Below are 23138 nucleotides of genomic sequence, written 5' to 3' on the forward strand. Positions count from 1 at the left end.
CATGGAGTGCCAAAATCTATCATCTCGGATAGGGACAGTAGGTTCACGTCACGCTTTTGGCAGTCGCTCCACAAGGCCATGGGAACTCATCTTGATATGAGCACTGCGTATCACCCACAAACGGACGGTCAAAGCGAACGAACCATTCAGACGCTTGAAGACATGCTTCGTGCATGTGTGATAGACTTCAGAAAGTCTTGGGATACCCACCTACCGTTGATCGAGTTTTCATATAACAATAGTTATCATTCGAGCATTAAGGTGGCCCCTTTCGAAGCACTGTACGGGCGTAAATGTAGATCACCGTTATGTTGGGCTGAAGTAGGCGACACCCAACTAGCAAGAACACATACGTCGGATAGGGCAATAACAGGACCGGAAATCATTCGCGAGACCACATAAAAGATTGTCCAGATCAAAGCTCGATTACAGGCATCGCGTGACCGGCAAAAGAGCTACGCTGATAAACGGCGAAAGCCCTTAGAATTCCAGGTCGGTGATCGAGTATTGTTGAAGGTCTCACCCTGGAAAGGGGTTATACGTTTCGGAAAACGGGGAAAGCTGAACCCGCGATACATTGGACCTTTCGAAATCGTCGCCCGAATAGGTCCAGTAGCATACAGACTACAACTACCCGCGGAGCTAAACGGTGTACACCCCGTGTTTCATGTCTCTAATCTGAAAAAGTGTCTATCAGATGAAACTCTTGTCATTCCTCTTGACGAAATCGAAATCAATGAGAATCTCCTGTTCGTCGAAGAGCCAATCGAAATCATGGACAGGGAGGTGAAGCGTACTAAGCAGAGTCGCATCCCGATCGTGAAGGTATGGTGGAACGCAAAGCGTGGGCCAGAATTCACGTGGGAACGCGAAGATCAAATGAAGCTGAAGTACCCTCACCTATTCTAGGATTCTCAAATTCTAGCTTTCAAACAGAATTTCGGGACGAAATTCCCTCTAGCGGGGGGATGATGTCACAACTGAAAATTTTGAGCTATGTAATCTATACATTCAAGTAAATGTGAATCAAAAACTTCAATCAAATACATCATACAAGTACTACAAGTAGTCATCAAACAATTGGAAAACCCTAGAAGTTCTTGTTAAGTCTATTTTGGACTAGAACTTCCTTATTGGATCCAAACGGACCAATAAGCTTCCAATTAGACTATCATGGGCTTAGAACCCTAATTGGGCTCTAATTGGACCCACACTTATTTATTTTAACATTTTAGGTCATGTTGGGCCTAGAATGAAATGGATTAAGAGCCTTGATACATGAATAACCTAAACTAGTCCGATAAAAACATAAAAATCCCACTACATTCTTTTAGACTAAAGACATACCCAAACTACCTCAAATATTGGGCTTAAGGGCAAAAAGCCCAAAAATCTTTTTTTTCTCTTCTCATTCTCGGCCCAAGGCCCAAACCCAAAGATAAATGGAAGTGTTGACTTAATGCATGCCACCTCATTATTATCCAAAGGATATCCATGCAATATTTCCCATTCCTCCATGCACATCACCTCAAATATCACTTCTCTTCTCTCCTCTCTCTCACTCTCGGCCATACACACATACACACCCCAAAAATATCTCAACTCTCTCTAGATTCACTCAAGAACACTCCCTTCTTCTCCATCCAAAATCTCGAAAAATAGGAAGCATTCAAGGAAGTTCTTCCACAAAAATCATCATCTAAGGTAAGGTTTTGTTTGGATCTATGACTTGTATTCCTTATTTATCAAAAACCTCTTCCTAATCCATGCAAAAATCATGATCTTGCACTCTAGAAACCCCATAAACTCGAAAGGTTCATCAAGGAGTGCAAAGGCCAAAAATCACTTCATTTCTTCCAATCTTTCTTCAAGAACCGAAACTACCCCCTAAGGTGAGCTTCATACCCCCTATTTTCTGTTTTTATGAGTTTTGTGGGGGGGGGGGGAATACAAGTGAAAGTGTAGATCTATATGTGTTTTGTATGCCTTGTATGATTTCCATGCTTATATGTATGCTTTTATGTATTTTAATGTTGGATCTAGCCATAAAACCCCTCAAAACCGAGATATATCTTGTGTTAAATGATTTTAGCTTCAAATATATTTCTAAATACAAAGTGTTTCAAGAAAGATAGCTAAATGGTTTAGTAACAATTTTCTTTAAGCTAAAAACACAAATTTTGGGCCAAAAATGTGAAAAATACAAAATTAAGGGCCCAAATTGACATTTCACAGATTCTGATGGATGAAGTGTGCCAAAACAGTTTCCATAAAACTATTTCTGGAATTATACTCAATTAGAGGATTAAGAACATGAATTTCAAGCTTAATGGGCTAAAAATGGAAATTTCGGCCCAATGAGGCCCATTATGCAAATTTTTCTGTTTTGGAGGGCCAAAACTGTGATTTTCTGTAAAACAATGGACTATAAGTGTTCCAAATCCTTTTCAAAGGTTTAAAATGCTTTTTAAATTTAAAAAGGACCAAAGTTGCAAAAATTTTCCAATTTGGGCCAAAATTGTCAAAGTTGCGAAAAGAAGGGATTAAAACCGAGAAAACTACATTTTCAGGGACTTAAACTGTTTTCTATGAAAAATATGCTGAAAAATATTAATTTCAATAATTTTTGGTGTTAAAATGTCAAGAAAATTAGTTTAAGGACCAAACCGGGAAGTATTTAATAAAAGGGTTGAAAATGTAAATTTTACAAATAATGAGGGGCTGAAAACAGAAATACTTCAAGGCTAATTCAATATACACAATTTGATTAAATAATAGCATCGCGACTATCGACGAAATACAACACATTACAATACCAAAAGTCGTTGTTAAACGAATTGGCTCGGTCTCGAGCCAATAGAAATCTACAACTACTAACTCTACGACACTACGATTCATATAAATAACGTTTGGGAACTTAGCTTACATACGAGTGTGCACAGACGTCTACGCACCATCTTTGGGCCCCACAAGTGTAAAATCTTGTTCGTTGAGCCTAGCTAGCCCAATGACCTGATCTTAAGGCCCGAAGACGCATATTTTCTACGAAGTGTTGAGTTTCACCGACTCGGCACAACGTAGAGGGACTTTCAATGGCTTGTATACCACTGGTCCCCAAGGGTCCTTGGTATTGCTAGAAAAGTCTGCATATTTTACGAGGCGGGTCGGGGACCCCTCGCACGCATATTATCCCCAACCGATTAATAGAGTCATCGAGGCCTTCGTGTCCTCTTACTCTTCGGATGTGGGACGACACCTAGTCCGGGCGATTGGATAACGCGATTAGTACTGACGACGCCTTCGGAGTCGTTAGTATAACTATAAACTAGGCGTTTGTGTAACGCAGGTTTGTAGTAAATAATCCTGCTCGAGAACCTTCCAACGTCGCCTGGGACTGACACTATACGCTACATAATGGTTTCAATGTAACTTCATACAATTCAAGGAACTAGGAGAACATCGGGTTTTCCTAGGGTTTTCAATACATACAGATTTGAAATGCATACAACTTAAATGAAATTTTTAGCATAGAAACAAACAAGCATACCTATGGATCTTCACAAACGTTTCCAAAAGCTTTTCTTTCAGAAAATATCGGATTTTCTGGCGGTTTTTCAAACAATACAAACATTCGATTTCAACCACTACTTATGAACTCACCAACATTTCATATGTTGACGTTTTTCAAAATACTTGTATTCTCAGGGAACCAGTGATTCAAGGGAAATCATATTCAGTGACGATTGCAGTTTATTTATGTACGAATCAAACAATTTAATTTTTGGGAATGTAATGTTTAAACAATGTATGACATGTAAACACTGCTGGTTGTAATATATTAATGCACGGTGACGAATGTGGTTATGTTTCATATATATTCAATGTTATGGTATTCAATTGAGTCACGACAGCCCCCGGACGTTTCCGCCGTCTGGTTCGGGGGTGTGACAGAGAACCTCCCGCAAATGCTCCTCATGCTGCTCTCTAGATCTCGAATATACCAGAATATCATCGATAAATACAATCACTGACCGATCCAGCATTGGCCTACATACTCGGTTCATGAGATCCATGAACACTGCCGGGGCTTTGGTGAGCCCAAAAGGCATCACTACAAACTCGTAATGCCCATAACGCGTCCTGAACGCTGTCTTCTGGACGTCCTCATCCCACACCCTCACCTGGGGATACCCAGACCTCAAATCGATCTTGGAGAACCAAGATGCTCCCTGCAACTGATCGAACAGATCGTCGATCCTCGGCAACGGGTAACGGTTCTTGACCGTCAGCTTGTTCAACTCCCGGTAATCAATACACATCCGGTGTGAACCATCCTTCTTTTTAACGAACAGGATAGGTGCTCCCCACGGCGAGCTGCTCGGCCGAATAAACCCCTTTCCCAGCAGCTCCTGAAGCTGCGAGGATAACTCTTGCATCTCTGGAGGTGCAAGGCGGTAAGGCACCTTAGCGACAGGCGCAGCCCCCAGAACCAAATCGATACTGAACTCCACTTGCCTCACAGGAGGCACACCCGGCAACTCCTTGGGGAAAACATCCGGGAACTCACGCACCACCGGAACCTCCTCAACTGAACTCGGCCTCTCGGAAGCCACTCGCGTATCCATCACATACGCCACAAAACCCTTACAGCCCTGCTGTAGACACTGCCTTGCTCTAGCGGCCGAACAAAACGCTGATCCTGATCGTGTACCCTCGCCGTATACCGAAAGAACTCCCCCACTAGGGTCTCGTATGGTCACCAGCTGACGCTCGCAGTCAATAACCGCACCAAATCTGCTCAACCAGTCCATGCCCACAATGACACAGACATCACCCATCGCAATAGGAACCAGATCAATCGGGAACTCAACACCGAAAATCTCGACTACACAACCTCGGAGAACCTCTGAGGCATATATCACTCTCTCATCAGCTATGGAAACTCTCAGAGGCCGACTCAACGCCTCACGACTAACACTGAGATACTGACTAAAAGCCAAATATACAAAAGACTGACTCGCACCCGAGTCAAATAACACCAAGGCAGGTACAGAATTCACAAGAAAAGTACCTACGCAACATAACATAAGCATAATATCTCATCATCAAAATAAATACATGAAAGAATACATACCAGCCACGACATCGGGCGCTGCGCGGACCTCCTCCGCGGTCAGCTGAAAAGCTCTCCCTCGTGCCCTCGGCGCCTCGGCCTTCACCGGCCGACTCTCTGTAGCTCTGATGGCGGCAGGGGCAGATCCCTGTGGTGCTCCCTGAGATGACCCTCGCAACTGCGGACACTCTGCCTTCCGGTGTCCGGTCTGATTGCAGTGAAAGCACACTGCAAACCCCTTGGGGCAATCCTTGGCCATATGCCCCTCCTTGCCACATTTGTAGCAAGATCCCGCTCTGCAGACTCCATCGTGACCCTTGCCACACCTCCCACAAGTGCGGCCCTTCTGGCTCCCTGGTTTGGGATCAGCAGGCTTGGCCCGCTTGGCTGCCGGCTGAGACTGTACCGGTCGCCGCTCCCTCCCCTGAGACTCCGCATCCTCCCTAGCCTGAGTCTCTAGCTCAATCTCCCTCTTCCGAGCATTTGCCTGAAGCTCAGCAAATGTCCGGTACGAGGAGTTCGCCGCGAACTCCCGAATATCCCGCCTCAAAAAGCTCAAATAATGACTCATACGTGCCTGCTCAGTGGACACGTGCTCAGGGCAGAACATCGCCCTCTCATGGAACATCCTGGTGATCGTTGTAACTGACTCAGTACCCTGCTTGAGGGTCAGAAACTCCTGTGCCAAACGCTCCCTCTCCACCTGGGGAACGTACTCATCTCAGAACATGACAGTGAACCTCTCCCAGGTCACTGCCGCAAGCTCAGCAAGCGTATAATGCGCCGTCACAAACTTCCACCAGTCCTTCGCTCCCAAGCGAAGCTGGTTCAACGCGAACCGAACCTTCAAATGCTCAGGAGATGAGCAAGTGAAGAAGCACCCCTCTATGTCAGATATCCACCTCATAGCTGCCACCGGATCCTGGATCCCGTCAAACTCTGGTGGTTTTGTGTTGCTGAACTCCCGGAACAGCAACGCATCACCACCTTGCGGCCTCGCGGCAGCAATCGCTGCGGTAGCCGCTGCAACAGCAGCCTCAGAAAGAGCGGCATAACGCTCATCAAAAGTCTCAATCAGCGTGGTCTTAATAGACCCGAACATCTCTGGTATCTCTGCTCTGATGGTCGCAGCCACCTCCTCGTGGATGACCCGGCGGATCTCCTCATCACTGGTACCACTGCTCTCAGGCATCAAACGTGTCCTCACCATGATCTACCTCTGAAATACAACATACGAAAAATTAGAACCCCTTCGAGCATACTCACACTCGACAACTCATTCCTCCTTGATCCTTGGTATTCCAAAGGTTCTTACTTGGGCTGTACACCGCTCCGGTGCTTTCAGTAGTACGGGCCCAATACTACTGTCCACACCATATCAAAATACACCCAAAGTCCTCCTCTTCGGATCCCAAATTCCAAGTACTCTATCACGCATAAACCTTCCTCTAAAAGATCTCTCACAAACCCCTCACTGCTACCTACTCACCCTCAAGCATCTCATAGCAGCTCACCTCTTCCTAGGCTAAGGCATCACAAATCAGGCCTCTCTAGTCCTAATAGGAATACCTAGCCTACTTTAGCATGCGGATACATCATAACAATATCAATATCACATAACATAAGGGTATTTTGGGAAATCACCATTTGGGCGCAGACTGATCGTACACACACTCTGCTCTGCATTCTTTTCAATTTCTTTTACTCTTTTTGAAAATACTTCTCAAATCCTCAGTTTGAGTTCAAATACGCCCGAAGGTGTACTCGAATCCCTCAAACCAAGGCTCTGATACCAACTTGTAACACCGTGAATTTCCAAAATAATTTTTCGCAAATTATAAAAACATTTCTCATTTAATTTTCATAAAAACATTAAGTTTAAATCCCAATTTACATCATACAAATCCCAAGATCATATATATATCAAAAATCCCATGCGTGTGTACAGATCAAGCCGGCGCCTTCCCCCGGTCATCGCTAGTACCTGAAACAACAACACTAACACTGTAAGCACAAGGCTTAGTGAGTTCCCCAAAATACCACATAAACATATATTAGCCACTCGAGGCTATAACTCTATGGGTCCGTGCACCCAAGCTCTGTGAACCCTCAGGTTCTAACTCTGGGAACCTTCCGGTTCCAACTCTATAAACATGCACAGCATAAATCACATAGACATCATGCAGCACAACACATAGCATACACATAACAAACACATACTCTGACACATAACTCTGATTACCTACTCAAGGTAAAGTATAGTGAGAAGACTCACCTCGTGTATCTCGATAACTCGCGAATCCTGGAAATCACTCGTGCTCGATCCTCCGAGCTATAATCCTCCTATAACATCAGATGTCTCTAATTAACACTTTTACCACTAAGGTTGACTACCCCTAACAAGTCAACACTGGTCAACTCTGGTCAACGGTCAACTTTGACCGGACTCGGCGAGTGCACTAGGGCGACTCGGCGAGTCTATACGTATTCACCAACCCTCTAGGATTCCCTTTTTGACACGTCGAGTACACCCCTGACTCGACGGGTTCCACCTGGCATGAATCGCGGGGCCACCACGACTCAACTCGTCGAGTCTTAAGAACAACTCGGCGAGTCCCAACTCGACTCAGTCCACCTGTCAACCCTCGCTAACTCTCCCCGACTCAGTGAGTCAACTCATAACTCGGCTGGAGCACTCACTGAGTGGTCAAGGACAATCTTCATGCTACTCGCCGAGTCTGTTCTTCAGACTCGGCGAGTCCATGCCATGCATCTACTCAAACTAGCTTCTGAGGTCAGATCCGCACCATCCACTCATAGATCTGGCCCTCCTAAGCTTATTCACCACGTAAAGTCCATATCTTGGTGCTCATAACACACCTACAAGGCTCTTTTTGGAGAAATAACCTCTAAAATGGCAACCCTAGCCTCTAACCTAAAAGAGAGGGCATAAAGCATGACATTAGGGACTCTCTGGACCTGCTAAGGTCCAGATCTAAGCACCATATCCCCATGGGACCTCTCACACTTCTAATATAAAGCAAATAAGGCATGAAGAAATCCTAGATTTGACCAAATCAACAAAAATACGGAAATAAGCTCTGAATGATACCTCAAGAAGCCTCCTCTGATGAAATGAAAGAAGATCCAAGCTCCCCAACTCCTCTAGCTTGACTTTCCTCTTCCTTTCTTGCAAAAACACACAAATTTGGTGAACAATAGCCTCTTATCTCACTCACATGAATCCCTCAGCTGCTTTGGTGCTCTCAAGATAAAGGTAGCCGCAATGAAGGGCCATAAGGTCCTTTAAATAGGGCCTAGGGCCGGGAAATTAGGGTTTCATTAAACAGCAAGGACTCGCCGAGTCCATTCCTTGGACTCGTCGAGTCCGGGCGCGAACCCGCGTTCTGATCCGCGATCCCACTCGGCGAGTTTGAGCTCCAACTCGCCGAGTCCCCTCACAAAACTCCAAAAATATAAGCATAAAAGATACCTGGAAATCCGGGCTGTTACATGACACAAGAAAATCGAACGTATAAAATGCAAATGGTATGAACACGTGTTGATTTTCCGTGCACGATTTCTCATGTTTGGTGACATTGCATGTGACAGCTTTTAATGCAGTCTGTCCCGCCGTGAAACCCCTGACTCTCAAGCCTACGAGAGGGGATACCCCTGAAAGGTCCACGCATACATGTTTCCTTCCAACCCATCCAAAAATCAAAACATCAACTGGTCTAAGGGTTGACCTTCCTTATATTTTATGATTTTGGATTAGGTAGGCCTGTAAACGAACTGAACGTTCGGCGAACCGTTCGTGAACTGTTCAGCGGGAAGTTCGTTTATGTTCGTTTATTTAATAAATGAACGAACATGAACAAAAATTATCGTTCGTTTAGTTAAATGAACGAACATGAACAATGATCTCGTTCGTTCATTTATGTTCGTGAACGTTCGTTTACGATGTTCATTTACGTTCATTTATGTTCGTTCGTTTAAGTTTATTTATATTCATCTATATTCAATTATTTTTATTATATTGCTATATTATATGTTCGTTTATGTTCATATATGTTTAATTGTGTTTTTTTTTTATCTTTGTTCGTTTCTGTTCGTTTAGCATGTTCACGAACATAAATGAACGAACATGAACTAAGTAATTTGTTAAACGAACGAACATGAACAAGAAAATCTCGTTCGTTTATCCGTTCGTGTTCGTTTGTTGTTTGACTAACTTAAACGAACGAATATGAACAAGACCTTGTTCGTGTTCGTTTGGTTCGTTTCCAGCCCTAGGATTAGACCTTTAATACAAATAAATTTTTTTGGATTATCCTACTTCTGAAATTGTATAAGGGAGCTGATTTTTCCACATGGTATTTTAATTCATCCACTGGAAAACTAAAAGGTGGACATTTTTACCCTTCACTCTATATTTTAATTTTTGATTTTGGAGAGATAGAAACGTGATCTATTGTATTTTTAACTTTTGATATTAAAGAGATAAAAACGATTTGTTTCCAAACTACGAACAAAACGAACGACGTCCGGCTTCTTCCTTGTTCTGTGTTGCTGCTCTGCTGCATCTTCCTCTCGGCTCAAAAGGTATGTTAACTTGAATCATTCCTAGAATCCGTTAAAACCATGTGCTTCATCATCATTGATTACATAGAATAAAAAATAATAAAGAAACGATTTTTTTAACCCTAAACTACTCATGATTATAAGATCCTTCATCTTCTAAACAAGAGAGATAAATTAGTGTGTGTTTGTTATTGAGTTTAATTTCTCAAAGAAACTTTATTTCTTCCATTAATTTGAGTATCGATCCATATATATATATATATATATATATATATATATATATATATATATATATATATATAAAGAAAGCTTCATCATCTATTTGCATGCCTTCTAATGTTCTTTCATGTCACAGTGTGCTGCTAAACTATTGATTTGTTTTATGTTTTTTTTTATTGTGGGTGTTTGGTTTCTAGTTTAAGCTTTTAATGCAGTTTGGACATTTAAATTGTGTTGATCGCAATATTGTGTCACTTAAGCTTATTTTTGATGATTTTTTTATAATCAAATGATGGCAGAATTTTTCTTCCCAGAGACTTCATTATATGTTTTCTCTTTATTTGCTCTTTGTAGTTAAGTCAAAACAACTTTCTGTCTTCTTTCTTCTTTCCTAACTGATGAGTAAAATATAAAAGCAAAAGTACTCTTTTGACTTCACAACCTAGGTAATTGTTAGTATTATATACATTTTATGTTTTATCTATATTTATTAGAATAGTTGTTGATATTTTACATTTGGTAATTGTAAATTGTCAACTTATTTATATCTTTAAGCATAGATAGCTTAGTTGATGTTTTATTTTCGATTTTTGAATGTAATGTCTGATTATGTTAAAAATGAATGTTAACAGTTAGGAATGGATTCATCAAGTCCTACAATACAAAATGAAGAACTTTATTTAGCTAACTCCAAATTTGATTCATATGATGAACTACTAAAGAGTGTAAGAGATTTTTATTACGTTAAAGGATACGGAATATCTATTCGAGATTCAAGTAAAGACAAATATGTCACTTTGCAATGTGATAGAGGTGGTTGTTATCGAGATAGATTGAGTATTGGAGATAAAAGGAAGAAGAATACCGGATCTCGCTTGATTAGTTGCCCTTTTCAGATTGTAGGTAAAAAGGAATATGATGGCGGTTGGATACTTAAGGCAAAAAACTTGTCTCACAACCATGAACCATCTACTGATATCTCTAGGCATCCATCATTTTGTCGATTATCACCAAATGACGTACAAAGTGTCAAAAACATGATGCTTTCTGGCATACCCCCAAGGCAAATTCTTTCTTCTTTACGTCAAGGAAACCCGAACCTTCCGGCAGTCTCTCGAACTATATACAATCTGAAGGCAAAAATTCGCAAGGAAAACTTGGGAAATCGATCAACGGTTAGTGCTTTATTTGAAGAGTTTGAAAAAGAGGGTTTTATCTATGATATTTTACATAACTCAATAGGGCATATAACCCATTTGTTCATTGCACATCCTTTGTCGATTAAATTGGCAAAAGCTTTCTCTAATATATTTATAATGGATTGCACATACAAAACCAACAAATATAACATGCCTCTCCTTGATATCATTGGGGTTTCATGTTTTAATACATCTTTTTATTCTGGGTTTGTATTTCTGGAGAGAGAGGATGAAGATAGTTACATTTGGGCATTAAGTGTGTTTAAGAAGACTCTTGAAAACCGTGAACCGTCTGTGATTATGTCTGATAGAGAGTTGGCACTAATGAATGCCATAAATATGGTATTCCCAAACACGACAAACCTTTTATGTATTTGGCATATTGAAAAGAATGTGTTGGCAAATTGCAAGAAGCATTTTCCACATACAGAAGAGTTTGATATATTTATGTCAAGTTGGAATAATGTAGCATATTCAACAAGTAAAACTATTTTTGAGCATAATTGGGGTGAGTTTGAGTTGTTTTATCAGACGAAAAAAGTTGCAATCGAGTACATCAAAAAAACATGGTTGCCTTGGAAGGAAAAGTTTGTTAGTGCTTGGACAGAAAATTATTTGCATTTTGGTAATCGGTCATCATCAAGGGCTGAAGGTGCTCATGCGAAACTGAAACAATATCTACAAGTATCTACAGGTGGCTTTCAAGATGTTACCAAAAAGATTTGTCTTGCAATCAAACATGAGTTCAATGAGATTAAAGTGAAACTCGCAAGTGAGAGAATCCAAATTCTTCATAATTGTGATGCACCTGTTTTTAGAGAACTTTTGTGTCATATATCTCATTTTGCATTAAAGGAGATACATATGCAATATGAAAAAATAAAAAAGGGTAATATTTACAATGCTTATAGTTTTACATTGTTGCACAACATTAAGTTTTACATTAACCTTTAATATATTTTTGGTTTTTAGGTACAATGACTCCTTGCACCAGTCATTTTATGGCAACCATGGGTCTTCCTTGTGCTCACAAGATAAAACATTTAGAAGGAATGAAACTTTCATTAGATCTTATTCATCCACATTGGAGGATTGATACGATATGTTTGAATTCAGAAGATGATTTACACAATGATATTGGAGCCAAGGAATTTGATGAGTTGCTTAGTGAGTTGTCTTCAAGATATCAAATATGGCCTCAAAGTAAGAAAGAATTTGCTAATTCTATGATTACTCAACTTCTAACTGAATCTGATATATTATTTGAGCCTTTGATTCGCCGACCAAAGGGTAGACCTCCAAAATCAAAAAATAAAAGAGGAATAAATTCTACCGCACGAGACCCTTCAAGATTTGAGTTTGTAGAATCATAACAAGCACAAAAAGATTCAAGTTCTACCCATGTCGTGCAAATGATCAATGAAGTGTATGATAATGTTGGTCATGTAAGTCATGAAAACGACTTACTTGATCTAAATTCATATCCCACTTTTTCAAGTGATGATATGCCATATGAATAGTTTGATTATTTGATATGCATTAGGTGTGTTTTTTTTTTGGACAACATTTTATTGTTATTTGATTTGTATTGGGTTGAAGTTGTATTTTTTGTTATATAGTTTACTATATAATAGTTTTATCTTTATAACATCTATTAATAAAAAAAATACATGCGTTAACCTTCACTGTAAGTATAAATAGGAGTGTACCCAAACAACTTTTAGTTCCAAAACTTCTCTTATTCCATTAAACAATATTAATAGTTAACTGAATTATTGACGTTGTAGAATCGTTAAACTACTCTTATTCCAATAAACAATATTAAGACTTAATTGATTTATTGACATTGTAGAATATTTTTATTTTTAAACCTTGTCGGTGTATAACAACAAAGTGAGTTTAATATTTACTAAAATCCAATTCACCACAGTTGGTGTATATCCAGGAGGGATGCCTCTTTCAAGCATTTCGTCGAACAATTTGGGTGCGTCTTTGAAGCAACCTCCTTGGACGAGTATATCCAGAACGGCGTTATACGATTTGGAGGTCGGTTGACACAAGAAAACGTCTCGCATTTTTACCAAAAGCAATCTCCTGGCTTGACCAGGTAAATCGGCTCTCTGGTAATGCCTCATGATCATAACGAAAAGGGTTTCTTGAAAAACTATCCCTTCGTCTTTCATCTGCATCAACAATCTATCGATGGTCTTGAATTCTCCAACCGCTCCAATCTTATCGATTAATGCGTAATACACGTCGAACGTATGAGCGTAGCCTTTTTGGGTACCGGCGGAATTGAATATTTCAAGTGAAGTTGATACATCAAGTGGAAGGTGAAGTAATTTTTGAAGCTGAAGTGGGGTGATTCTATGGAGCGATTCCCTGAGTTGTTCAATGTCGAAAGGTTTAAGCAATTTCCCCCAATCGGTTTCAGACTCTGAACAACTTCCATTGCCGTTTGAAGTAGAAAATGGATAAATTTGGGTTTTGTTTAGAGATTTTAGGATTTGGAGAAGATGGGTTGATGAAAAACTTGATCTTTTCAACATGATTTGAAGGATTGACATGAAAATGCGTGTGGTGATGATAGTAGGATCGCAGAGAGCTCATATCTGGGTCGGAAGCGAAGAACACCGTAGTTGCCACATCAACTGAAAACAATATTCCAACATCTTCCTTTGTTGTTAACGACTCCAAACATAATATAGAGTAAAATTTAATTTTTAAATAATGAGACTTTCACAAATCTATTGATAATAGTTATTAATTTAAAAACCAATTCATAATATAATTTCTTTTACAAAAACAAAAAATTATCATCTACAACTACAAGTACAAACAACACAATTTAGAGATTTATTTCAACGCCTACTCATCAAAACCACAAGAATTATTCTTGTAAAACCAATCAAGTTAATATATTTCTTTTATATAAACAAAGCAATGTAAAAATCTATTGCAATATCTTACTTTCAAAACCACGAGAGGTATAAATCATATAAAAGACGACAATGGTTGTCCATCACTTCCATGTAAATAGAAGCCATCTTAATGGAATCATTTTAATTTTTGGAGAAGATGAACATTGCATCATATTTTTTTTTTGTAGCAAACGATTATTCTTCTAGCAACAGAGAAGTAAATCTGACATACTATGCCCCATTAGATATTTGATATAAAGATGTAGTGCTCACAAAATTTTCAATCCATTATGGAATTAAACCTTTTATATAACTAATGGGACTCAAACCCTTGGACCATTTTTGCCGAACCCAGCTATGCACTAACAACTGTTGATGTATTTTTTTTATATGAAATTAGTAACATTAATATATTTCACTTTCTTATAATAAATATATCCATTGAATTTTGGTTTGTAATTTCCATACAACATCCCATTAAATATAGAAAACACGTAAGTAAGTTTTTATACAATACAATTCAAGGGTTGAATGTCAGGAAAGAGTAAGCACGTTTTACAGATATTCCATGAATGAATGAGTAAATTGACTATAAGAATGAGCCACATTGAAGGTTATGTGTTTCCAGAACATTTCTTGCAGACTGTTTGACCTTTTGACCAGTCAAATAATGGTTTCTACAAACAGGCATGTACACGTCAGCACCAGCCACTACTTCTCTCTCTGTCTCCTCTGTTTTCCTTAAAGTAAAAAAAGCAGGCTTTCCACTATGTGTTCAAGTTGATTTACCATAAATATTCGATAAGTAATGAAGGTAAAGTTAAACATAATGGGATTCATCGCGATGCTCTCCCACTCTCCCTCGAAAACCATCAAACAAAAAGTCATGTCCGTAATTCACGACTCAAAAGAACTCCATATTATCTTCCAAATCCATGCATTCCTTCTAAAAACTTCCTTACAATCCGACAACTTCATCATCACCAAGCTGCTTCGGAACTTCTCTTTGAATTCTTCAAACAATTTGCTTTATGCCAGATCCCTTTTTGACGAAATGCCATGTCCAGACACATTTCTTTGGAACACCATGATCAGAGCTTACTTAAATTCCGAAAACCCCGACGAATGTCTGTCTTTATTTCACCAGTTGCGTCGCCAAGATCACCACTTTATAGACAGTTTCAGCCTCTCTCTTGTGGTTCAAGCGTGTGGGAGGTCGGGTTTTCTTCAAAACGGTCAAACGATACATACCCAGGTATTGAAACTTGGTTTTGGGAATGATCTCTTTGTCCAGACGGGTCTCACTGAAATGTACGTGAAATTCGGGTGGATAGAATTTGCGAGGAAGGTGTTTGGTGAAATGAAAGATCCAGACTTGGTTTCGTATAATGTAATGCTAGCTGAGTATGTGAGGATTGGGGAAATAAGTTTAGCACGCCAACTGTTTGATAAAATGTCTCAAAGAGACTTGGTTTCATGGAACATCATGATCCATGGTTATGCCTCACTTCCCCATGGAGGTAAATATTTGGTTTCTTGGAGCAAGCAGTCTCACGAGGCTTTGAATCTCTTCCATGATATGCAATTAGCTAACTTTTTACCTGATAAAATCACAATTGTGAGTGTGTTATCCGCATGTGGAGATTTATGTGCTTTAACTACAGGCATGAAAGTTCACAAGTACATAATTCAAAACCGAATCGAAATAGACATAAAGCTTGCAACTTCCCTTGTCAACATGTATGCAAAATGTGGAGATATAAACACTGCATTGAAAGTTTTCAATGGCATAAAAAAGAAAGATGTGTTCTTATGGAGTGCTATGATCATGGGGTTTTCAAACCATGGGTATGGCGATCTTGCACTCGATCATTTCAACAATATGATAAATGAAGGAGTTAAACCAAATGGTGTCACCTTTATAGGTGTTTTAAGTGCTTGTAGTCATATTGGTTTAGTGGATAAAGGGTGGGAATACTTTAACTCCATGAGTGATGTATATGGATTAACACAAGAAATGGAACATTATGGTTGCATGGTTGATATTTTGAGTCGTGCAGGACATTTAGATAAAGCCAAAGATTTAATCATGAATATGCCTTTTGAACCGGATGTGGTGGTTTGGAGAGGGCTTCTTGGGGGATGTAAGATTCATAAAAATGTTGAAATAGGTGAAGATGTTAATAGGAAAATAATAGCACTAGAAGGTTATGATGATGGAAATTATGTGTTGTTATCCGATATATATTGTGAAGGTAAAAGGTGGGAAGAAGCTGTAAATGTTAGGAAGAAGATGGAAGAAGTTAGAATACAAAAGTCTCCTGGAATGAGTTCAATCGAGGTTGATACTACACCCAATCAAGATCTAGATTGACAGACATTCTGTATCAAAATTCATAATTTTTTGTTCTCTACAGTATCGATATATTGTTATTATAATAATGATTACATCTATACATACAATTTATACATCCATACATACAAAAATTAGTTGGTCAGAATAACCAACGCAACCGATAAGACCAAATATTGTTGATAATTTATAAATGAATGATTAAAATTTATAATTTTTATTCTTTACAAAGAAATGATGAAACTAAAACATATAAAGAGAAGAGAGGAGGTGGATGGAAGTTTGCACCATGTCTAGCAATAAGTTACATGCAAGTGTTCAAAAGCATCAAAAGAAAGAAATGAAAACAAAAAAAAATGTATATAACTTATAACTCTTACAATAATTGCCATTCTAAATGCATAAATCTATCTATAGATCATTGAAGCTCTTTTAACAAACTAGACACCAATATATACCATGTTACATGATTAGGTACAAACCCTTTGACAACACCTCTACTTAAAAGCAAATACGCTTTATCAAACATGCTTTCTTTACAATACGAAGATATCAAAGTATTGTAAGTAATCACATCAGGACTCATACCTTTCAACTCCAAAACTTCAAACAGCTTCATACCTTCTTCCACATTTCTCATCTTGCATAATCCACTAATTAAAGTATTATAACTCACAATATCAGGAATCATCCCTGAATTCTCCATATCTTGTAAAAAATCAAACGCCTTTTGTAGTTTTCCAGTTTTAACAAATCCATTCATCAAAAGATTGCAAGAAACAGTAGTTTGATTGAAATCCTTCTCCCTCATCTTCCCAAAAACATCGAATGCTTTTTCAACAGCTCCATCTCTGCATAAAGCTTTTATTAGGCCATTATATGTGATTTCATCAAGTGAGCATCCATGGAATAACATCGTGTCTACGAGGTTAAAAGCGTCATTAATCAAACCTTGTTTAAGAAAAGAACGAATCAAAGTGTTGTAAGTTACAGTATCCGCAACAACACCTTCCAACACCATGTCTTTTTGACACATTCTCAATGCATGTTGAATCATTTCAATCTCACATAACCCAAATATTAGTGAATTGAAAGTGAAAATGTCGCGTTTACATCCATTCATACGCATTTCTTCAAACAAGTTTACAGCTTTATAGACATCACCATACTTACATAACGAATGTATGATTGAATTGTATCCAATTGTGTTTAAACTCAACCCCTTTTGTGACATTTCTTGAATCACCTCACTTGCTTCATCAAATCTTTGATTCTTACAAAATCCATTAATCAAGATTGTGTAAGTGATTGTGTTGGGCTCATAACCTTTTGATTCCATTTCTTTCATCAAATCATGAGCTGAAACCAAATGCCCAGTTTTGCAAAGACCATGAATGAGTGAAGTGTATGTATGAATATCGGGATGACAGCCATTAATGGACATCTTTTCACTCACAATTGCTTTAGCTTCATCAAACTGCCCTTTTGCAATAAACCCGTTTACTAACATGTTGTACATGATGCTATTTGGTTCATGAACTTTAGTAATTAGGGTTTTAGCTTCTTCCACTTGCTTATTTCGACATAATCCATGGATTAGAACCCCATAAGTTAGGGCATTTGGAGTGAACCCACGAAGAAGCATCCTATCCATTAATTTTGCAGCTTCATGGATTCGATTTGATCTACAAAGAGCATGAATAGCATCGTTGAAAGTTTCAAGATCAGGTGTACAACCCATGACTATCATCTCTTCCAAAAGTGTTAACGCTTTATCTACTCTATTATCTTTGGATAATGCGTGAATCAGGGTCTGGTAAACTTTTGAGTTTGGGGCACATCCGTACTTTGTCATGCGTCTAAGGAGAGTACATGCGGAATCAACTTCGTTAATGGAGCAATGTGCTTTCATTACAATCGCAAAACTGAAGACATCAGGAGGGATGCCTCTTTCAAGCATTTCGTCGAACAATTTGGGTGCGTCTTTGAAGCAACCTCCTTGGACGAGTATATCCAGAACGGCGTTATACGATTTGGAGGTCGGTTGACACAAGAAAACGTCTCGCATTTTTACCAAAAGCAATCTCCTGGCTTGACCAGGTAAATCGGCTCTCTGGTAATGCCTCATGATCATAACGAAAAGGGTTTCTTGAAAAACTATCCCTTCGTCTTTCATCTGCATCAACAATCTATCGATGGTCTTGAATTCTCCAACCGCTCCAATCTTATCGATTAATGCGTAATACACGTCGAACGTATGAGCGTAGCCTTTTTGGGTACCGGCGGAATTGAATATTTCAAGTGAAGTTGATACATCAAGTGGAAGGTGAAGTAATTTTTGAAGCTGAAGTGGGGTGATTCTATGGAGCGATTCCCTGAGTTGTTCAATGTCGAAAGGTTTAAGCAATTTCCCCCAATCGGTTTCAGACTCTGAACAACTTCCATTGCCGTTTGAAGTAGAAAATGGATAAATTTGGGTTTTGTTTAGAGATTTTAGGATTTGGAGAAGATGGGTTGATGAAAAACTTGATCTTTTCAACATGATTTGAAGGATTGACATGAAAATGCGTGTGGTGATGATAGTAGGATCGCAGAGAGCTCATATCTGGGTCGGAAGCGAAGAACACCGTAGTTGCCACATCAACTGAAAACAATATTCCAACATCTTCCTTTGTTGTTAACAACTCCAAACATAATATAGAGTAAAATTTAATTTTTAAATAATGAGACTTTCACAAATCTATTGATAATAGTTATTAATTTAAAAACCAATTCATAATATAATTTCTTTTACAAAAACAAAAAATTATCATCTACAACTACAAGTACAAACAACACAATTTAGAGATTTATTTCAACGCCTACTCATCAAAACCACAAGAATTATTCTTGTAAAACCAATCAAGTTAATATATTTCTTTTATATAAACAAAGCAATGTAAAAATCTATTGCAATATCTTACTTTCAAAACCACGAGAGGTATAAATCATATAAAATTAAAATGATTCTTAATGGAATCATTTTAATTTTTGGAGAAGATGAACATTGCATCATATTTTTTTTTTTGTAGCAAACGATTATTCTTCTAGCAACAGAGAAGTAAATCTGACATACTATGCCCCATTAGATATTTGATATAAAGATGTAATGCTCACAAAATTTTCAATCCATTATGGAATTAAACCTTTTATATAACTAATGGGACTCAAACCCTTAGACCATTTTTGCCGAACCCAGCTATGCACTAACAACTGTTGATGTATTTTTTTATATGAAATTAGTAACATTAATATATTTCACTTTCTTATAATAAATATATCCATTGAATTTTGGTTTGTAATTTCCATACAACATCCCATTAAATATAGAAAACACGTAAGTAAGTTTTTATACAATACAATTCAAGGGTTGAATGTCAGGAAAGAGTAAGCACGTTTTACAGATATTCCATGAATGAATGAGTAAATTGACTATAAGAATGAGCCACATTGAAGGTTATGTGTTTCCAGAACATTTCTTGCAGACTGTTTGACCTTTTGACCAGTCAAATAATGGTTTCTACAAACAGGCATGTACACGTCAGCACCAGCCACTACTTCTCTCTCTGTCTCCTCTGTTTTCCTTAAAGTAAAAAAAGCAGGCTTCCCACACACCTCACATCGTGCCTTTAATTTCGTTACAGTATCTGCAATCGGTATTATATCTAGCACCCCAAAGCTCCTCCTGAAAAATACCAAATTGAAAAAATAAATGAATAAAATAAAAATGTTGAATTACCACAAATGGAAAAAAATAAAAATTACCGCAAATAATCACCATCCAAGCCAGCAACAATTACAGTTTTGCCATCATGGTCAGCAGCTTTAATGCAGAAATCATACAAGTCTTCAAAAAACTGAGCTTCATCAATTCCAATCACCTCTAGCTATCATCACACATTATTAAAAAAAAAAAATCATTAAACATCTACCAAAAGACTAAAAATTACTCCATTTGTTTTGATTTAAGGTAAAACTAAAAGAGGACAAAAAAGATGAAGAAAATAGAAAAAGACAAGGGCAAAATGGTATTTTTTTCAAAAGTTTATGAGCCGAGATGTTAAATCAGACGGCTCAAAACTAGAAAGGTAATAAAAAAGCAAAATACGGACGAAAAAGGCGAAAAATATTCTATTTTTGGACCATATCCAATAAAGTTGATATAATACAGGGACCAAAAGTGTAACTAACCTTATGATAAGCTTCAAGACCAATTCTTTCTTTGAATGATGATAAAGCTTCAAGTGGCCAACATGAAAGCTTCTCCCCATCATGTGTCACAATTGAATCCAATCCATATCTTGTATCCTTACTAGACTTTATAACAGCTGCATTTCTACACACAAATATAAACATTAATCACACTACTACAGCTAACAACAATTCAAACTAATAATTTTCCTCAACCAAAAAAAAAAAAGATCCACATCAGCTAATGAACTCACAAAAAATTTATGCTATCATAAAAAAATATGATACTTGCTGGAAGAATAACCCTTTTGATCAGAAAAAGTAGCTAGAAAGAAATAGAATCTTTTAATATACAATTCAAATCCTTGATAACTTCATATATTTTATCAGTTTCTTCATGCATGTTATCCCCCATAAAGAAAAAATGGACCTTTTTTTGAACCCCAATCATGCTATAACCAGGCTCCTTTTTCATCCCCAATTCCTTCAATCCACTCCTAATCTCAGCAACATTATCCCACTGACTAAAAGTCGCATAAGCATTAGATAAAACCACATATTTACCAACATTATCACTTTCCAATTCAAAATACTTTTTTGCTGCAATTTTCACCATATCCATGTTTCCATATACCTTACAAGCTTGAATAAGTGCACCCCATATCACTGGGTGGTCTTTACATGGTGCATTTTTTACAAACTCAAAAGCTTCATCTAACCTTCCTGATCTCCCTAAAATGTCCACCATTGCTGCATAATGCTTTTCCCCAGGGGTAATCACGTAATTTCTTCTCATTGATTGAAAATACTCCCAGCCCTCTTTTACCAAACCTCCATGGCTACAAGCGGAAAGAACTACAAGAAAAGTAACACTGTTTGGTCTAAATCCTTCGTTTATCATTCTATGGAAAGCATCTAATACCTCTTTTACCCTTCCATGTTGTCCATATCCAGATATCAAGGAAGTCCATGTAACAATATTTTTATCTGAGGCCTTGTTGAATACTAAATGTCCATCGTATGGACAGCTGCACTTGAAATACATATCGATTAGGGCACTATTGACTACAAGATTTCCATTTATTTGGGTCTTGATCATAACCCCATGTGCTTGTTTACCCTGTTCTAGTGTTGCCAGGGTGGCACATGCCCTAAAAACTGAAGAAAAAGTGAACTGGTCAGGTGTTAAACCATTTTGTCTCATTTTGTAATAAAGATTCAAGCCCTGTTCTTCAAGACCCTTTTGGACATAACCTGAAATCATGGCGTTCCATGAAATCACATTTGGGATGAGTAATTTCTTGAAAAGAATGTGGGCAGTGACTAGATCGCCTGATTTTGCATATAATATAAGCAACTTGATGTTTAGGTACTCATTGGGAACAAAACCAGATATAATCATTTGTGAATGGATTCTTTTCCCAAACTGATAATCTTTTTTGAATATGCAATCTTGCAAAAGAAGGGAGTAAGTCTCTGAGTCAACTTGGTGTCCTGTATGGCATAGTAATCCAACTGCTTCTGCTAGTCTTCCTGAAAAACATAGATTCTTCAATGTTTCATCCATGTTGAGGAAGCCCTTTGAGACCTTATCCTGAAATCTGGGAATATCTTACCAGTGATAATTGCATTCAGCTATTGGAACAGAAAGCAAGGAGAAATTTACGAATTTAACATGTGAATCGATTGAACATTCAGCTATAATTTAGATTGAATGCAAAATATGAAGATGAGGTGAATTTATTCCAGCTTCTGATGATGTTGTTGGAGCCATTTTTGCTTTACTAATGATCGACTTAAAAACATTGTTTGGATGAATTGCGACAGATACAGTAAGACATCCATGTAATAAATTCAATGAAGTAATTGAATTAGCAGACTACTAAGGTGAGGTACAAACCTGCCATTAGAGCTTTCAGATTTAATCCGGCGAAGCAAAGTGGTGGTTTTTCCAGCGAACATAGGGCCCACAATTACGTGAATTTCACCCTCAGTTTGGTGGCAATGGCCGTTTTCTTCGGTGATTGGCGAAGAATAAGCTGAGGATAATCTAAGACGACGTAGTTGAGGGAGATAATTAGGGTTTCTAACAGGTAAGAAATTAGAAATGGAAGAAAGCGAGTTAGACGGATTAAAAACAAGATTTGGAATTAAGATCGCGGCTGTTCTTGTTGGAAAGATCAGTGATTTCATCGTTAAGTTATCAGCGGCAGAGCTCAAGATATGGTGTATAATGTAATATGTGAAGACTGAAGAGTAAAACAGGGTTTAGGGTTTTAGGAATTTTGGCGCCGGAGACATACACGCAGCTGCCCTGAAAATCCTCATACTTAAATTTCTATTTCTTTTATTATATCCTTTTTCATTTTACATGTTTACAACGTTTTTTTTTTTTTTTTTTTAATTATAATTGTTTTTTTTTAACGTTTAACACACCCATTAAATTTTATTTTTGAATTACTCTGATATGTATAGTGAGACTTGAATCATCAACCTTTAGTGGATACATATATTTCCAA

At 38.0% G+C, this 23138-nt stretch overlaps 3 protein-coding genes across 4 annotated transcripts; 2 read left to right on the forward strand and 1 right to left on the reverse strand.

Moving 5' to 3' along the window:
• Window positions 1-10554: 10554 nt before the first annotated feature.
• On the forward strand, window positions 10555-12488 carry LOC128126848 (protein FAR-RED IMPAIRED RESPONSE 1-like). The gene is made up of 2 exons (XM_052764985.1): window positions 10555-12004; window positions 12088-12488. Exons 1-2 carry the CDS (start codon window positions 10555-10557, stop codon window positions 12486-12488), a joined length of 1851 nt encoding a protein of 616 aa, XP_052620945.1.
• A 1933-nt stretch (window positions 12489-14421) lies between these two features.
• LOC111915805 (pentatricopeptide repeat-containing protein At5g66520) lies at window positions 14422-16505 on the forward strand. Its single transcript, XM_023911447.3, has one exon. The coding sequence runs from the start codon at window positions 14845-14847 to the stop codon at window positions 16408-16410; it is 1566 nt and encodes a 521-aa protein (XP_023767215.1). The 5' UTR covers window positions 14422-14844; the 3' UTR covers window positions 16411-16505.
• Window positions 16506-19690: 3185 nt separating this feature from the next.
• On the reverse strand, window positions 19691-22954 carry LOC111915804 (thymidine kinase a). 2 transcript variants are annotated; one of them, XM_042895831.2, is made up of 6 exons: window positions 22520-22954; window positions 21254-22220; window positions 21084-21139; window positions 20620-20764; window positions 20194-20315; window positions 19691-20113 (listed from the first exon to the last, which is right to left on the reverse strand). In XM_042895831.2, the coding sequence occupies exons 1-6, from the start codon at window positions 22810-22812 to the stop codon at window positions 19861-19863; spliced, it is 1836 nt and encodes a 611-aa protein (XP_042751765.1). In that variant the 5' UTR covers window positions 22813-22954; the 3' UTR covers window positions 19691-19860. The 2 variants fall into 2 exon arrangements, with proteins under 2 accessions (XP_042751765.1, XP_023767214.1); XM_023911446.3 differs by lacking the exons at window positions 21084-21139; window positions 21254-22220 and having other exon boundaries at window positions 22520-22947.
• Between the last annotated feature and the right edge of the window lie 184 nt (window positions 22955-23138).

This window comes from Lactuca sativa, chromosome 6, assembly GCF_002870075.4.
Source record: "Lactuca sativa cultivar Salinas chromosome 6, Lsat_Salinas_v11, whole genome shotgun sequence".
NCBI lineage: Eukaryota > Viridiplantae > Streptophyta > Magnoliopsida > Asterales > Asteraceae > Lactuca > Lactuca sativa.

Coding starts and splice junctions, on each gene's coding strand:
- LOC111915804 (XM_042895831.2), bottom strand. CDS start 22,812: ATGAAATCACTGATCTTTCCAACAAGAACAGCCGCGATCTTAATTCCA. Junction 21,140..21,253: donor CACTTATTCAAGCTTGTAAG/GTATATGGAAAC, acceptor ACTTTTAGTCAG/TGGGATAATGTTGCTGAGAT. Junction 20,114..20,193: donor TTGGATGGTGATTATTTGCG/GTAATTTTTATT, acceptor GGTATTTTTCAG/GAGGAGCTTTGGGGTGCTAG.
- LOC128126848 (XM_052764985.1), top strand. CDS start 10,555: ATGGATTCATCAAGTCCTACAATACAAAATGAAGAACTTTATTTAGCT. Junction 12,005..12,087: donor ATATGAAAAAATAAAAAAGG/GTAATATTTACA, acceptor TTTGGTTTTTAG/GTACAATGACTCCTTGCACC.
- LOC111915805 (XM_023911447.3), top strand. CDS start 14,845: ATGAAGGTAAAGTTAAACATAATGGGATTCATCGCGATGCTCTCCCAC.